Here is an 18024-nt window from a genome sequence, read left to right on the forward strand (position 1 = left end):
GATGCTGTGCACCAATAGGATTCTGAACTGTACAAAGCAATCTAGTCCCTGCCCCCATTCAGCCTCATAGCTGTAACACTTACAATGCAAAGAGCCAGAGGAGAGAGAAAGCAATGAGCTCGTATTTTCATATATGAGCTAAATTAATTTCAGCTTAGAGCCATGCTCAGGAATTATGGACAATTTTCTTGTGGAGTAATAACTGCGATGACGGATTTCAGCGTTGTTCTATACATTATGTCGATTGGAATACATGTGTTATAGCGGAACAAGGATGACAAAGAGAATGGGATACCGAGACTGGAGATGGCAGGCGCTTTGGTGGCATCATCTCTTTCTTTTGTGGAGTACAATAAACGGACAGACTCGTTACAGCATCCCGGAGGAACTAAAACAGGGCTCTGTGGTAGGAAATCTTGCAAAAGATCTGGGTTTGGGGCTATCTGAGATTTTTGACCGTAAGCTGCGTGTCGCTTCTGAGGCTGGTAAGCAGTATTTCAGTGTGGATGCGGGGAAGGGCGAGCTGGTGGTGAATGACAGGATAGACCGAGAGACATTATGCGGACAAAGCGCCAGCTGTGTGTTGCCTCTGCAGGTTGTAATTGAAGACCCATTACAACTTTTTCGTGTTGAGGTTGAAATTCAAGACATTAATGATAATGCGCCCAGATTCCCATCAAATGATATCACATTGGAGATTGCGGAGTCTATGGGTTTAGGGGTTCGTTTTCCATTAGAAAGCGCCATTGACCCAGATGTTGGCAGTAATTCACTGAGGTCATACACTCTCAGTAAAGACGAATGTTTTAATATTAGAGTTAAAGAAGTTGCAGGTGGAAGAAAAGTTCCTGAATTGATTTTAGCAAAACTTTTAGATAGAGAGAAAAAGTCTGTTCATAAGCTTTTATTGACAGCTCTAGATGGAGGCAACCCAGTGAGATCCGGGACCTCTCAAATATCTATTACAGTCCTTGACAGCAACGATAACGTTCCAGCTTTTGAGAAAACATTGTATAAAGTCTCTGTTGCTGAAAATGCAGCAGAAGGTGCATTAATAGTGCAAACAAAAGCAACAGACATGGACGATGGTCAAAACGGAGAAATAGAATATTTATTTGGAGCTCACACAACAGATACTATTCTGTCTGTATTTAGTATTGATACTATATCGGGAACAATATTTTTAAAAGCAAAATTAGATTTCGAATCAACTGCAAATTATGAAATAGACGTAAGTGCAAAGGATAGAGGTAGTCCGAGAATGGAGGGACATTGTACTGTACATGTGGAAGTTTTAGATGTTAACGACAATGCTCCAGAAATAATACTCACCTCTCATCCAAAGCCAGTGCGCGAAGACTCGACTAATGGCACTGTAGTAGCTTTGCTCAGTGCCCGAGACCTTGACTCCGGTGATAACGGTAGAGTGACATTACATCTTCCCAAGAAATCCCCATTTGCCCTAAAACCCTCATTTTCTCATAATTACGCGCTGGTTACCAGTGGTGTTTTGGATCGAGAAAATGTCTCGGAATATAATATTGAGATAACAGCCACTGATTCAGGCTCTCCTCCCCTGTCCAGTAAGAAAATTATACCTGTCAGCATCACTGATGTAAATGACAACCCTCCTATATTCACTCAGCCTTCCTATAATGTGTATTTAAAAGAGAATGGGGTAGCAGGCTCTATACTGTACTCAGTATCAGCATCTGACCTGGATTTTGCTGAAAACGCAAAAATTTCTTACTCTATACTGGACTCTAAAGTGCAGGACGTTTCTGTCTCGTCTTATGTTTACATTAACTCAGATAACGGCAGCATCTACAGCATGCACTCGTTTGACTATGAGAAACTGAAGGTGTTTCAGATTCAGGTTCAGGCAAAGGATCAGGGCTCTCCGTCTCTCAGCAGCAACGCTACTGTTCATGTTTTTATCCTGGATCAAAACGACAATGCCCCCGCTGTTATTTACCCCTCCTCCGCTGCCCTGGGCTCCCTCTCTCATCAGAGGATGCCCCGCTCCGCTAAAGCGGGTCACCTGGTTACTAAGGTGACGGCCGTGGACGCTGACTCGGGCCATAATGCCTGGATCTCTTACAAAGTGGCGGAGGCCACAGACGCCTCTCTGTTCACGGTCAATCTGTACACAGGGGAGGTGAGGACTAAACGCGCTGTGTCCGAGCAGGACGACTCCTCTCAGAGGCTGCTTATAGAGGTCAAGGACGACGGGGAACCGGTCCAGTCCGCCACAGTCACGGTGTCCATCCTGCTGGAGGACGGCCTCCATGAGCCCATCTTGGACCTCCGACAGAAAACGATCGAGCCCAGCAAGAAAACCGGGAGAATCACCCTTTATTTGATTCTCTCTCTGGCCTCGGTGTCCGTGCTGTCTCTGGTGACTTTTCTCATCTTAGCGGTTAAATGCATCAGGAACAGCAGAAGCAGCGGTAGTTGCTGCATGAGACGGACCGACTGTGATGATTACAAGAACCCCAACAGAAACCTGCAGATTCAGCTCAACACTGATGGGCCTATAAAGTACGTGGAGGTCCTGGGAGGAGACATGTTGTCTCAGAGTCAGTCCTTCAGGTCCTGTATGTCTCCAATGTCGGAGTACAGTGATTTCACTTTGATTAAGCCCAGCAGCACCACTGACTTTAAGGAGATGATCAGTGTCCTGGATGCTTCTTTACCCGACAGCACCTGGACCTTTGAGAGCCAGCAGGTGAGCAGAAAACAATAATTCTTCTGAGGTTTTAAGAAGAGATTAACGAGGTTATGTCTTTAAACAGTAATAGTAATGGTCTATTATGAAAGCAATCGACTTGAAAAAAATCTATCTATCTATCTATCTATCTATCTATCTATCTATCTATCTATCTATCTATCTATCTATCTATCTATCTATCTATCTATCTATCTATCTATCTATCTATCTATCTATTAATCCGTCTGACTGGCTACAATAGGCTATGTTTTGGATAGTCTGACTTTTTTCCTGTCTGTTATTTTCAGTATATCATTTTCTCATTACGCTTTGTCGCAATATGTTTTGAAATTCTTTATTTTAATGTAGGAAATAAATCCAGTATACTGTATATCACACGTACACGTTCGAACATTGCAGCACAATTCGAGTGGACAGCGACTGTGAAATGCAGCCACAATCAGGTAACATTGGCATAGTGTCGATTTATTGACTCTATTGACAACAGATTACTGCTCGTTTACTGCTTACTATTATCTTTTCTGCCTGTATTTTTTTCTGTGGCGTCAAATTTAATTTACCCTCCCAATTTCTTTACGTTGTTGATTATATTGTGGTTTTATTTATTTATCTTTAAGTATGACAAGCCCTTTCCTCGTATTATTTAACGTTGAATTATATTTGACATAAACACCCCAAATGAAAGCTCATAAAGGGAGTAGATGCTGCGACTTTAAGAGTGTCGATCAATTCCCTTCTCATTGGACAGTGAAATTGGATGCGGTGCACCAATAGGATTCAGAACTGTACAAAGCAATCTAGTCCCTGCCCCCATGCAGCCTCATAGCTGTAACAGAGTGCAATGAATTCGATAAGAGAGAGAGAGAGAGAGAGAGCAATGAGCTCGAATTTTCTAAGAATTTAATGTATGAATTCTAGCATACAGCCATGCTCAAACACTGGTGCAGTTTCACTTTGGGAGTATTTCCTACTATAATGGATTTCAGCATTGTTGTAAACGAGATCGCGATTGGAATTAATGTGTTATAACGGACCAAGGATGACAAAGAGAATGGGATACCGAGGCTGGAGATGGCAGGTTCTTTGGTGGTATCATTTCTTACTCTTGTGGAATACAGTAGATGGACAGACTCGCTACAGCATCCCAGAGGAACTAAAACAGGGCTCTGTGGTAGGAAATATCGCAAAAGATCTGGGTTTGGGGCTATCAGACATTTTTGACCGTAAGCTGCGTGTCGCCTCTGAGGCTGGTAAGCAGTATTTCAGTGTGGATGCGGGGAAGGGCGAGCTGGTGGTGAATGACAGAATAGACAGAGAGGCTTTATGTGGACAAAGCGCCAGCTGTGTTCTACCTCTGCAAGTAGTAGTTGAAAATCCTTTACAGTCTCATCGAATTGAAGTGGAAATAAGAGACATAAATGACAATACCCCTCGTTTTCTTACACAAGAGATTAACCTTAAAATACCAGAATCCGTTGCGATTGGCAAACGCTTTCCTTTGGAGGGCGCGGAGGACCCTGATGTTGGAAGCAATTCGTTGAAAACTTACTCTCTTAGCAAAAACGATTACTTTTCTTTAAAATTTAAAGACACCAAAAATGGTCAAGCTGTCCCAGAATTAGTGTTAGAAAAGCCGTTGGACCGGGAAAAGCATGCCCTGCATCAGCTGCTATTGACAGCATTAGATGGAGGTACCCCTGTCACATCGGGAACCTGTAAGATTAGCATTACTGTACTTGATATTAACGACAATTTTCCAATATTCAATGAAAACGAGTATAAAGTCTCTTTAAAAGAGAATAGCACCAAAGGAACGTTTGTAATAAAACTTATAGCTACAGATGCTGACGATGGTCTTAATGGTGAAGTTAAATATTCTTTCGGGTCCCGCACTCCAGATGTTGTGTTATCGACATTTGAAATCAATGATATAACAGGAGAAATAGTATTAAAGGGAGAATTGGATTATGAAAGCTCTAAATCATACCATATCGATATAACTGCTAAAGACAATGGCGTCCCTGAAATGGAGGGTCACTGTCGTGTACAACTTGACGTAGAAGACATAAATGATAATGCTCCAGAAATTGTGCTCACTTCCAAACCCAGTCCTGTGCGCGAGGATGCACCAAGAGGCACAGTCGTTGCTTTGATCAGTGCGCGAGATCTTGACTCCGGTGCTAATGGTAAAGTGATGTTACATCTCCCGAAAAGTTCTCCTTTCTCTCTGAAACCATCGTTCTCTAAAAATTACGAACTGGTTACCAGTGGTACTTTAGACCGTGAGAGTGTCTCAGAGTACAATATTGAGATAACAGCCATTGATTCAGGCTCTCCTCCGCTGTCTAGTACGAAAATTGTACCTGTCAGCATCACTGATGTGAATGATAACCCTCCTGTATTCACTCAGCCTTCCTATAATGTGTATTTAAAAGAGAATGGGGTAGCAGGCTCTATACTGTACTCAGTATCAGCATCTGATCTGGATTTTGCTGAAAACGCTAAAATTTCTTACTCTATACTGGACTCTAAAGTGCAGGACGTTTCTGTCTCATCTTATGTTTACATTAACTCAGATAACGGCAGCATCTACAGCATGCACTCGTTTGACTATGAGAAACTGAAGGTGTTTCAGATTCAAGTTCAGGCAAAGGACCAGGGCTCTCCGTCTCTCAGCAGCAACGCTACTGTCCATGTTTTTATCCTGGACCAGAACGACAATGCCCCCGCTGTTATTTACCCCTCCTCCGCTGCCCTGGGCTCCCTCTCTCATCAGAGGATGCCCCGCTCCGCTAAAGCGGGTCACCTGGTTACTAAGGTAACGGCCGTGGACGCTGACTCGGGCCATAACGCCTGGATCTCCTACAAAGTGGCGGAGGCCACAGACGCCTCTCTGTTCACGGTCAATCTGTACACAGGGGAAGTTAGGACTAAACGCGCTGTGTCCGAGCAGGACGACTCATCTCAGAGGCTGCTTATAGAGGTCAAGGACGACGGGGAACCGGTCCAGTCCGCCACGGTCACGGTGTCCATCCTGCTGGAGGACGGCCTCCATGAGCCCATCTTGGACCTCCGACAGAAAACGATCGAGCCCAGCAAGAAAACCGGGAGAATCACCCTTTATTTGATTCTCTCTCTGGCCTCGGTGTCCGTGCTGTCTCTGGTGACTTTTCTCATCTTAGCGGTTAAATGCATCAGGAACAGCAGAAGCAGCGGTAGTTGCTGCATGAGACGGACCGACTGTGATGATTACAAGAACCCCAACAGAAACTTGCAGATTCAGCTAAACACTGATGGGCCTATAAAGTACGTGGAGGTCCTGGGAGGAGACATGTTGTCTCAGAGTCAGTCCTTCAGGTCCTGTATGTCTCCAATGTCAGAGTACAGTGATTTCACTTTGATTAAGCCCAGCAGCACCACTGACTTTAAGGAGGTGATCAGTGTCCTGGATGCTTCTTTACCCGACAGCACCTGGACCTTTGAGAGCCAGCAGGTGAGCAGAAATCAGTAATAGACCTACTATGTTATCCTTTTTGAGAGAGAGTTAGGGTCTGAATGCAATAAATGAAATATGTCAACATGTTACATGATCGTCATTTCTTCAAGAAATCAAATTTCATGATTTGACATTGTTTGAGTTGGTCATCCACAAGTACCATACAGTCACATATAGTTGTCATCACAGGTAATATGCATCTCTACCCACACAAACATATACATATTTATCTCACACACACACACACACACACACTCACACATGACAAAACAGAACAAAATACAGACGAAACACAGGGTTCCTTTATAATGTATGGATGTTGGGTGAATTTGCGGCTCCACTCAGTCTGCAGAGAAAATTTTCAATAGTGGTAATTTTTTATGAGTTGTAAACATTCCCTCATCTTTTTCATCTGCCATACCAAGATCTTTATTCCATTTGTTATATATGATTTGTAGAAATTCTTCATCGCCATCAGGTTTGATAAGAATATTGTATACAGCACCTATTAATCGTCTCTTTTTATCCCTTTGATTTCGAATATCCCCTATCTCAGTTGAAACCCTATTTCCAAGGTCAAAATTTTCTGTTATCCAGATTTTCAATTGCAAATACTAAAAAAATCTCTTTTATTTATATTTATTCTTTAGTTCCTGAAATTCCACAGTTTTTATCTGTCTATCTACGTAATGTGTGGTTACAATTTTGGTAAAATATGAGATGCAGGCAAGACAGTGTTCTGAAACAGTGAAAATATGTGTTCAAGAAATCTGTCCATATAGTCTCACACTCACACACTTGCATAACCATTTCTGAAAAGTTCAGCACCACGAAGGTGGACAGCGACTGTTGGTGGATTGCAGCATCTATCTATCTATCTATCTATCTATCTATCTATCTATCTATCTATCTATCTATCTATCTATCTATCAGTTATAATTTTGGAAAAGTATAAGTAGTAGGCGAGACAGTATTCAGAAACAGAGAAAATATGTGTTCTAGAAATCTGTCAATACAGTTTCACACTCTCACTATCTGGTGTATCTTAGATTTTATAATTTATATTTTTTGGAACTTTGAGAGCCTGTAGTGAGCAGAGAGGAAAATCGTTTCCTATATTCTCACACAAGATTCCCTTCATTTTTTTGTGTTTCTATTCCCTTTCTTCCTTCGAGGTGTTTGATTTGGTATTGAAGCATAATCACATTGAGGTTTATATTCATTTATTTTTTTGCAAGCAACATATAGCAATATGGCCTTCGCTGACATGTTTAGTGTCATAAACATGTAATTTCTACACATGAACATCATAATATTGTGATTCAACGATATTGAGATTTCATTTTTCACATGATGCAAAATTGATGTGAATGTAAATATAGAAAATACAGTATGGATGGACTTACAGGTATTGTTAAAATCATAACAATCTATATATATATATATATATATGTATTTTTTTTTTTTTTTTTTTTTTTTTTTTTTTTTAGATAACGTGTTAAATTTTATTTTCGTTAACTACAAAATAGCTCATTGTGCCCCATTGTGGCATTTCACACCTCTTGATTTACAGTGCTGGGTCTGGAGCCCACTGCTGTTTCAATCTCATTGGATGAAGGGTATCTTATGTGCACCAATAGCATTAGGAGTTGTACAAAGAGATCTACTCCCTCCCCCATCCATCCTCACCACTGTGGCCAGTACAGTGCTTCGAGCAGGAGATGAGAGGAGGATGCTTTTTTACACTCAGATTATATACTATCATTTTAAATTGCATCTCATGATGCATACATATAGGTCTCTTTTGGACTACAGCAAATTCATAGTTGATGGATTACCACATTGACCTCTTTAATCTGAACAGTATTTCGATGGGAAATAACGTATTGTAACTGATCAGGATGACAAAGAGAATGGGATACCGAGATTGGAGATGGCAGGCGCTTTGGTGGCACCATTTCTTTCTCTTGTGGAGTACAACAGACGGACAGACTCGTTACAGGATCCCAGAGGAGCTGGAACAAGGCTCTGTGGTTGGAAATATAGCCAAAGATCTGAATTTGGGACTATCAGACATTTTTGACCGTAAGCTGCGTGTCGCCTCTGAGGCTGGTAAGCAGTATTTCAGTGTGGATGCGGGGAAGGGCGAGCTGGTGGTGAACGACAGAATAGACAGAGAGGCTTTATGTGGACAAAGCGCCAGCTGTGTTCTACCTCTGCAGGTTGTAATAGAAAACCCGTTACAGTTACACCGGATAGAAGTGGAAATAAGAGACGTAAATGACAATGATCCTAGTTTTCTCAAAAGCGATCATATAATAGAAATAGCTGAATCCACCATTGTAGGTGTGAGTTTTCCCTTAGAGAGTGCAGAGGACCCTGATGTTGGGAGTAACGGATTAAAGACGTACACTCTGAGTAAAGATGATTGCTTTACTTTAAAAGTTAAAGAAATTGAAAATGGAAGAAAAATACCAGAACTGGTGTTAAATAAATCATTAGATCGCGAGAAAAAAGCTATTCACAATTTAGTTCTTACTGCTATGGACGGAGGCAATCCTGTCAAGTCTGGAACTTCAAAAATAACTATCACTGTGCTTGATATTAACGACAATGTGCCATTATTCGAAAATACTTTTTATAAAATTTCTGTTAAAGAAAACAGTCCAAACGGCTCTTTTGTAATTACAACAAAAGCAACCGATATAGATGAGGGTCCAAATGGTGAAATTGAGTATTCGCTTGGCATTCACACACCACCATCAGTGCTGTCATTATTTCATGTAGATCCTGTAACGGGGGATATATTTTTAAAAAAACAACTGGACCACGAAACTCAAACATCATATCGAATAGACATTAGTGCAAAAGACAAGGGTTTTCCTAAAATGGAGGGTCATTGCAGTGTGCAGGTGGATGTCTTAGACGTAAATGATAACGCCCCAGAAATTGTGCTAACTTCAAAACCCAGTTCTGTGCCAGAAGACTCTCACAAAGGGACAGTAGTGGCTTTGCTAAGTGTCCGTGACCTTGATTCCGGTGATAACAGTAAAGTGAAGTTAGAGCTTCCCAAAGGTTCCCCCTTTGATCTTAAACCCTCATTTTCGAATAATTACGCACTGGTAACCAGCGGTGCTTTAGACCGTGAGAGTGTCCCGGAGTATAACATTGAAATAACAGCCACTGATTCAGGCTCTCCTCCGCTGTCCAGTAAGAAAACTATTCCTGTCAGCATCACTGATGTCAATGATAACCCTCCTGTATTCACTCAGCCCTCCTATAATGTGTATTTAAAGGAGAATGGGGTAGCAGGCTCTATACTGTACTCAGTATCAGCATCTGATCTGGATTTTGCTGAAAACGCTAAAATTTCTTACTCTATACTGGACTCTAAAGTGCAGGACGTTTCTGTCTCGTCTTATGTTTACATTAACTCAGATAACGGCAGCATCTACAGCATGCACTCGTTTGACTATGAGAAACTGAAGGTGTTTCAGATTCAGGTTCAGGCAAAGGATCAGGGCTCTCCGTCTCTCAGCAGCAACGCTACTGTCCATGTTTTTATCCTGGATCAGAACGACAATGCCCCCGCTGTTATTTACCCCTCCTCCGCTGCCCTGGGCTCCCTCTCTCATCAGAGGATGCCCCGCTCCGCTAAAGCGGGTCACCTGGTTACTAAGGTGACGGCCGTGGACGCTGACTCGGGCCATAACGCCTGGATCTCCTACAAAGTGGCGGAGGCCACAGACGCCTCTCTGTTCACGGTCAATCTGTACACAGGGGAGGTGAGGACTAAACGCGCTGTGTCCGAGCAGGACGACTCCTCTCAGAGGCTCCTCATAGAGGTCAAGGACGACGGGGAACCGGTCCAGTCCGCCACAGTCACGGTGTCCATCCTGCTGGAGGACGGTCTCCATGAGCCCATCTTGGACCTCCGACAGAAAACGATCGAGCCCAGCAAGAAAACCGGGAGAATCACCCTTTATTTGATTCTCTCTCTGGCCTCGGTGTCCGTGCTGTCTCTGGTGACTTTTCTCATCTTAGCGGTTAAATGCATCAGGAACAGCAGAAGCAGCGGTAGTTGCTGCATGAGACGGACCGACTGTGATGATTACAAGAACCCCAACAGAAACCTGCAGATTCAGCTCAACACTGATGGGCCTATAAAGTACGTGGAGGTCCTGGGAGGAGACATGTTGTCTCAGAGTCAGTCCTTCAGGTCCTGTATGTCTCCAATGTCAGAGTACAGTGATTTCACTTTGATTAAGCCCAGCAGCACCACTGACTTTAAGGAGGTGATCAGTGTCCTTGATGCGTCTTTACCCGACAGCACCTGGACCTTTGAGAGCCAGCAGGTGAGCAGATGACAGTTTATTTAATGTGATGTCCACATCATCCATAATTTCAAATTTCCATATGTAAATAATTTATGATATTTATTTGTCTTCTGGTAATGATGTTTTCGTCGTAAATACTGAAAACTGGCCTGCTCAGGTTTGTTTTATAAACTGCATAATGCTGAAAAATATACCGTCAGCACTGTGATATTGTTACACTTAAGTTACACGTAGTTAATGTTGTTATTAACTACACAGCCAATAATTTGATGTACTGATCAACACCTCCCCATTTCATTGCTTCAAAAACTTATCAAAAGGATTCTATCTAAATTACTCAATAATTACAAGCCATGTGCTCTAGTATTGTGATGGTGGCAACGGTTTTCTGCTTCTTCTTTTTTTTAAAGCCAATACAGGTGATTTCAGATTTTAAGAACGACTATAACTCTTCACACTGTCTTGTTAGAGAGGTTTGAGTTTTGGACTTGGCTTAGTTCTGTTAATTTGGTGAATCATATTTTCTGGGAATGTATATTTTCTTTGATTGTATGATTGGCTTAATGTTTCAGCAGCAAAATTTCAAAAGCATAAGATGAATCTTACACATATCACACAACAGTGCAATGGCAAAGTCTCATAAGCGCAGCTGTGTCTTTAAAAGCACCACTCAGCCCTCTTCCTATTGGATGCCACTGATGGCTGCTGCGCACCAATCGCATACAGAACTGTACAAAGAGATCTACCCCCTCCTCCTTGCATCCTCAGCACCATAAACGTTAACAATGCAAAGAGCTGGAGGATGATGGGCGATGCAGTCATACACACGGAGTTGAATAAGATTTTTTTTTAATTTAAGGTTCAAACATGAACAAAAATACATCATATATTTTTCTGGGAATAGCTAATGCTCCTTCGAACTGGATATTAACCTCGATATCCTCGATGGGAAATAACATATTCTAACGGATCAGGGATGACAAAGAGAATGGGATACCGAGACTGGAGATGGCAGGCTCTTTGGTGGCATTATTTCTTTCTCTTGTGGAGTACAATAGACGGACAGACTCGATACACCATCCCGGAAGAACTAAAACAGGGCTCTGTGGTAGGAAATCTTGCCAAGGATCTGGGTTTAGGACTATTAGACATTTTTGACCGTAAGCTGCGTGTCGCCTCTGAGGCTGGTGAGCAGTATTTCAGTGTGGATGCGGGGAAGGGCGAGCTGGTGGTGAATGACAGAATAGACAGAGAGGCTTTGTGCGCTCAAAGCGCCAGCTGTGTGTTGCCTTTGCAGGTTGTTCTTGAAAACCCTCTAAGTTTACATCGGATTGAGGTGGAAATAAAAGATATAAATGATAATTCACCCAGATTTCATACAAAAGAAATGTCTTTGAAAATTGCTGAAACAGCAGCAGTGGGGACTCGTTTTCTTTTGGAGAGTGCAGAGGATTCAGACGTTGGAAGTAATTCGGTAAAATCCTACACTTTGACTAAAAACGACTGTTTTACGTTGAAAATGAAGGAGGTTGAAGATGGCAAAACGGTCCCAGAGTTAGTGTTAGAGAAGCCTCTTGACCGGGAGAAGAAAGCAGTTCATCGGCTACTTCTGACTGCATTAGACGGGGGAAACCCAGTCATGTCTGGTACTTCGCAGATAACTATCACTGTGCTTGACGTAAACGACAATTTCCCAGTTTTCGATAAAAATACATATAAAGTTTCCTTAGAAGAGAATACTGCAAAAGACACCTTTGTTATCAAAATTACAGCAACTGATGCTGACGAGGGACCAAACGGAGAAGTTGAATTTTCTTTTGGCCCGCGGACACCTGATTCGGTCTCATCAGTGTTTGAAATAAATTCAGTAACGGGAGAAATATATTTGAAAGGAGGTTTAGATTATGAAAGAGCCACGTCCTATAAAATTGAAATAACTGCGAAAGACAAAGGGGTTCCCGAAATGGAGAGCCACTGTCGTGTACAGATAGATGTTGTTGATGTTAATGATAATACTCCAGAAATTGTCCTCACCTCTGAACCGCAGCCAGTGCGCGAAGACGCACCAAGTGGCACAGTAGTGGCTTTACTCAATGCACGTGACGCTGACTCCGGTAATAATAGCAAAGTGACACTGAAACTACCCAAAGGTTCTCCTTTCACTCTAAAACCCTCATTTTCTAATAATTACGCACTGGTTACTAGTGGTCATTTAGACCGAGAGACTTTTTCTGAGTATAATATTGAGATAACAGCCATTGATTCAGGCTCTCCTCCACTGTCCAGTAAGAAAATTATACCTGTCAGCATCACTGATGTAAATGACAACCCTCCTGTATTCACTCAGCAGACCTATAATGTGTATTTAAAAGAGAATGGGGTACCAGGGTCTATACTGTACTCAGTATCAGCATCTGACCTGGATTTTGGTGAAAACGCTAAAATTTCTTACTCTATACTGGACTCTAAAGTGCAGGACGTTTCTGTCTCATCTTATGTTTACATTAACTCAGATAACGGCAGCATCTACAGCATGCACTCGTTTGACTATGAGAAACTGAAGGTATTTCAGATTCAGGTTCAGGCAAAGGACCAGGGCTCTCCGTCTCTCAGCAGCAACGCTACTGTCCATGTTTTTATCCTGGATCAGAACGACAATGCCCCCGCTGTTATTTACCCCTCCTCCGCTGCCCTGGGCTCCCTCTCTCATCAGAGGATGCCCCGCTCCGCTAAAGCGGGTCACCTGGTTACTAAGGTGACGGCCGTGGACGCTGACTCGGGCCATAACGCCTGGATCTCCTACAAAGTGGCGGAGGCCACAGACGCCTCTCTGTTCACGGTCAATCTGTACACAGGGGAGGTGAGGACTAAACGCGCTGTGTCCGAGCAGGACGACTCCTCTCAGAGGCTCCTCATAGAGGTCAAAGACGACGGGGAACCGGTCCAGTCCGCCACGGTCACTGTGTCCATCCTGCTGGAGGACGGTCTCCATGAGCCCATCTTAGACCTCCGACAGAAAACGATCGAGCCCAGCAAGAAAACCGGGAGAATCACCCTTTATTTGATTCTCTCTCTGGCCTCGGTGTCCGTGCTGTCTCTGGTGACTTTTCTCATCTTAGCGGTTAAATGCATCAGGAACAGCAGAAGCAGCGGTAGTTGCTGCATGAGACGGACCGACTGTGATGATTACAAGAACCCCAACAGAAACCTGCAGATTCAGCTCAACACTGATGGGCCTATAAAGTACGTGGAGGTCCTCGGAGGAGACATGATGTCTCAGAGTCAGTCCTTCAGGTCCTGTATGTCTCCAATGTCAGAGTACAGTGATTTCACTTTGATTAAGCCCAGCAGCACCACTGACTTTAAGGAGGTGATCAGTGTTCTTGATGCTTCTCTACCCGACAGCACCTGGACCTTTGAGAGCCAGCAGGTGAGCAGAAAACAATGATAGACCTACTATGTAATTTTATATTGTTGTATTTCATTTTTATAAACCATTTATATAACTGCCTTCTTATAAGATGGCGTTTAAAATGTGCTCTTGGTGTTTCAGAGTACAATACATAGACCCTTAACAAATATTTTTATTTTTTACTTTTCGTTCCTTTAGGCTAAATAGTCATTGTATTCCGGTGATATTAGCTCTTGGCCATTGTACGCTTTGTTTATACTTATTATCACGTTAAATAATATTGTTTCGTTGCGTTGTAGCAAAGCAATAAAATATTCAGGTTTCTACCACTATGTCTCCCTTTCAACCCAGTCGTCTTCGTCAACTCATCTTGTCTATTACATGGTTCTGTTGTCCACGCCTTGTTCCTGCTACATAGGACTACATTATATCAAAGGTCAGGTTTTGTTCTCAGATCAGCTCTGTTTGCGTGCAACGGTAATTTCTAATAGGTGTTGGGTATGCTGTTACGGGACTCTATGAATGCCATTTGTTTCAGCACCACACATTTGGACAGCGAAACCTTTAAAAGGCTTCCTTACTACACAGGGCTAAACTGCTCTCATTCACCTATAAAAATCCACAATAACAGTTGCTTAGGTTTTTTGAACAAACTAGGATGTTATTTTTATTGTTTTATATTTGTAATACATGCTATTCTAACATTATTTGAAATGTTTTGTTACGTTTGTTTTTCTAATTCAAATCTCAGAATACTGGTTTAAAAAGTTCAAATAAGCAGAACACAGACAGTATTTATGTTTTTATGATCAACTTTCATTTTATTCACATTGACTTTATTGATGTCCTGCAACTGCTGACATCCTACAATTTCCTTCACACTCTCCTATTGCATTAAGTTAGAATATTTCAAGGGCGGCTGTGTCTTTAAAAGCACTGCTCACCCCCTTCTTATTGGATGATAGAGATGGATGTTATGAACCAATGAAACGTTGAACTGTACAAAGAGATCTACTCCCTCCCCCATGCAGCCTCAGCAGCGTAAACGCTCACATTGCGAGGAGCTGGATGAGAGGGAGTGATGCTCTTATCGGAATTAAAAAGAAAAATATCGATTTAAATTTTTATTATGAAGCGACATCGGAGCTTTGTTTTTGGTTACTGTTTTTTGGCAATGGGTGGCAACTATCTTCGTTTCGATTACCTTATTGGGAAATAATTCTAACGAACCGAGGATGACAAAGAGAATGGGATACCGAGTCTGGAGATGGCAGGCGCTTTGGTGGCATCATTTCTTTCTCTTGTGGAATACAATAGACGGACAGACTCGTTACAGCATCCCGGAGGAGCTAAAACAGGGATCTGTGGTAGGAAATCTAGCCAAAGATCTGGGTTTGGGACTATCTGAGATTTTTGACCGTAGGCTGCGTGTCGCCTCTGAGGCTGGTAAGCAGCATTTCAGTGTGGATGCGGGGAAGGGCGAGCTGGTGGTGAATGACAGAATAGACAGAGAGGCTTTGTGTGGACAAAGCACCAGCTGTGTGTTGACTCTTCAAGTTGTCATAGATAACCCGCTACAACTGTACCGGGTTGAGGTAGAAATACAAGATATTAATGATAATTCTCCAAGATTCCCTTCGCAAGATATAATATTACAAATAGCAGAGTCGACAGCGGCAGGGGCACGTTTTCCTTTGGAGACCGCACAAGATCTTGACGTTGGAGTTAATTCAGTAAGGTCGTATACTTTGAATAAAGATGATTTTTTTAGTTTAAAGATAAAAGATGTGTCCGGTGGGAGGAAAGTACCAGAGCTGGTCTTATCTAAATCTCTCGACAGGGAGAAAAAGGCCAGACATCAGCTTCAACTGACAGCTCTGGATGGGGGAAACCCAGTAAAATCTGGGACTTCTCAGATAACAATAAATGTGCTTGATAATAACGACAATTTTCCTGTATTTGAGAAAAATATTTATAAAGTCTCCATAAGTGAAAATAGTATACAAGGTGCATCAATCATAAAACTTACAGCAAAAGATACTGATGATGGTCTGAATGGAGAAGTAGAGTATTCATTTGGGACGCACACACCAGACATTGTCCTATCTGTGTTTGATATTGATTCATTGACCGGAGAAATGCGTCTTATGGGGAAATTAGATTTCGAAACTAATGCAAATTATGAAATTGACATTTCTGCAAGAGACAAAGGGACTCCGAGAATGGAGGGGCATTGTACTGTCCATATTGAAGTGTTAGATGTTAACGATAATGCTCCAAATATATTTCTGACCTCCCAACCAAACGCTGTGCCCGAGGACGCACCAAGTGGTACTGTAGTAGCTTTAATTAGTGCACGAGACCTTGACTCTGGCGATAACGGTAAAGTGACATTACAGCTCCCCAAGAGTTCACCTTTTAATCTGAAACCCTCTTTTTCTGATAATTACGCGCTGGTTACGAGTGGTGCCTTAGACCGGGAGAGTTTCTCGGAGTATAATATTGAGATAACAGCCACTGATTTAGGCTCTCCTCCTCTGTCGACCAAAAAAACTATAAATGTCACTATTACGGATGTAAATGATAACCCACCTATATTCACACAGCGCACCTATGCTGTATACTTAAAAGAGAACGGGGTACCAGGCTCTATACTGTACTCAGTATCAGCATCTGATCTGGATTTTGGTGAAAACGCTAAAATTTCTTACTCTATACTGGACTCCAAAGTGCAGGACGTTTCTGTCTCATCTTATGTTTACATTAACTCAGATAACGGCAGCATCTACAGCATGCACTCGTTTGACTATGAGAAACTGAAAGTGTTTCAGATTCAGGTTCAGGCAAAGGACCAGGGCTCTCCGTCTCTCAGCAGCAACGCTACTGTCCATGTTTTTATCCTGGACCAGAACGACAATGCCCCCGCTGTTATTTACCCTTCCTCCGCTGCCCTGGGCTCCCTCTCTCATCAGAGGATGCCCCGCTCCGCTAAAGCGGGTCACCTGGTTACCAAGGTGACGGCCGTGGACGCTGACTCGGGCCATAACGCCTGGATCTCCTACAAAGTGGCGGAGGCCACCGACGCCTCTCTGTTCACGGTCAATCTGTACACAGGGGAGGTGAGGACTAAACGCGCTGTGTCCGAGCAGGACGACTCCTCTCAGAGGCTGCTTATAGAGGTCAAAGACGATGGGGAACCGGTCCAGTCCGCCACGGTCACGGTGTCCATCCTGCTGGAGGACGGTCTCCATGAGCCCATCTTGGACCTCCGACAGAAAACGATCGAGCCCAGCAAGAAAACCGGGAGAATCACCCTTTATTTGATTCTCTCTCTGGCCTCGGTGTCCGTGCTGTCTCTGGTGACTTTTCTCATCTTAGCGGTTAAATGCATCAGGAACAGCAGAAGCAGCGGTAGTTGCTGCATGAGACGGACCGACTGTGATGATTATAAGAACCCCAACAGAAACCTGCAGATTCAGCTCAACACTGATGGGCCTATAAAGTACGTGGAGGTCCTGGGAGGAGACATGATGTCTCAGAGTCAGTCCTTCAGGTCCTGTATGTCTCCAATGTCAGAGTACAGTGATTTCACTTTGATTAAGCCCAGCAGCACCACTGACTTTAAGGAGGTGATCAGTGTTCTTGATGCGTCTTTACCCGACAGCACCTGGACCTTTGAGAGCCAGCAGGTGAGCAGAAAACAGTAGACCTGTTATACACATCATTATACATAGATTTATTTTGTTGCCTGAAATAAAAAATTATACCAAAAATCTGAACTAATGTGACATATAATTTCAAACTGTTTTGAATGAACTTGAATTAAATTAGACTATTCTACGGGCAGTGTAAACATTTATGAATTCTGTATTTTGATTTCACTCTATATTTAAAAATTTAAAACTTGTTTCTGCTTATAGAGCCGTGCTTCCTAGGCTTTCTTAAATACAACACCACAATGTGTATGACTAGAGATTTTTTGGGGGGTTGGTTTAAGAATCACTATTATATTAGACAGATATTGTGGAAGTAGGTAGTATCCTTCTCT

The 18024-nt window shown here is 42.6% G+C and overlaps 6 protein-coding genes across 48 annotated transcripts in view; all 6 read left to right on the top strand.

The window, feature by feature from the left end:
- The window catches only part of LOC137189417 (protocadherin gamma-C5-like), a 316496-nt gene that overhangs the window by 274765 nt on the left and 23707 nt on the right, over positions 1-18024 (top strand). The window lies entirely within an intron of this gene.
- Positions 74-2770, top strand: LOC137188766 (protocadherin gamma-C5-like). Its single transcript, XM_067598366.1, has one exon. It carries the CDS (start codon positions 254-256, stop codon positions 2744-2746), a length of 2493 nt encoding a protein of 830 aa, XP_067454467.1. The 5' UTR covers positions 74-253; the 3' UTR covers positions 2747-2770.
- Positions 3200-6242, top strand: LOC137188848 (protocadherin gamma-C5-like). The gene has a single exon (XM_067598428.1). It carries the CDS (start codon positions 3750-3752, stop codon positions 6240-6242), a length of 2493 nt encoding a protein of 830 aa, XP_067454529.1. The 5' UTR covers positions 3200-3749.
- On the top strand, positions 7714-10834 carry LOC137188767 (protocadherin gamma-C5-like). Its single transcript, XM_067598369.1, has one exon. It carries the CDS (start codon positions 8129-8131, stop codon positions 10592-10594), a length of 2466 nt encoding a protein of 821 aa, XP_067454470.1. The 5' UTR covers positions 7714-8128; the 3' UTR covers positions 10595-10834.
- On the top strand, positions 11143-14389 carry LOC137188768 (protocadherin gamma-C5-like). Its single transcript, XM_067598370.1, has one exon. It carries the CDS (start codon positions 11541-11543, stop codon positions 14010-14012), a length of 2472 nt encoding a protein of 823 aa, XP_067454471.1. The 5' UTR covers positions 11143-11540; the 3' UTR covers positions 14013-14389.
- Positions 15051-17949, top strand: LOC137188769 (protocadherin gamma-C5-like). Its single transcript, XM_067598371.1, has one exon. It carries the CDS (start codon positions 15212-15214, stop codon positions 17681-17683), a length of 2472 nt encoding a protein of 823 aa, XP_067454472.1. The 5' UTR covers positions 15051-15211; the 3' UTR covers positions 17684-17949.

This window comes from Thunnus thynnus, chromosome 9 (assembly GCF_963924715.1).
Source record: "Thunnus thynnus chromosome 9, fThuThy2.1, whole genome shotgun sequence".
NCBI lineage: Eukaryota > Metazoa > Chordata > Actinopteri > Scombriformes > Scombridae > Thunnus > Thunnus thynnus.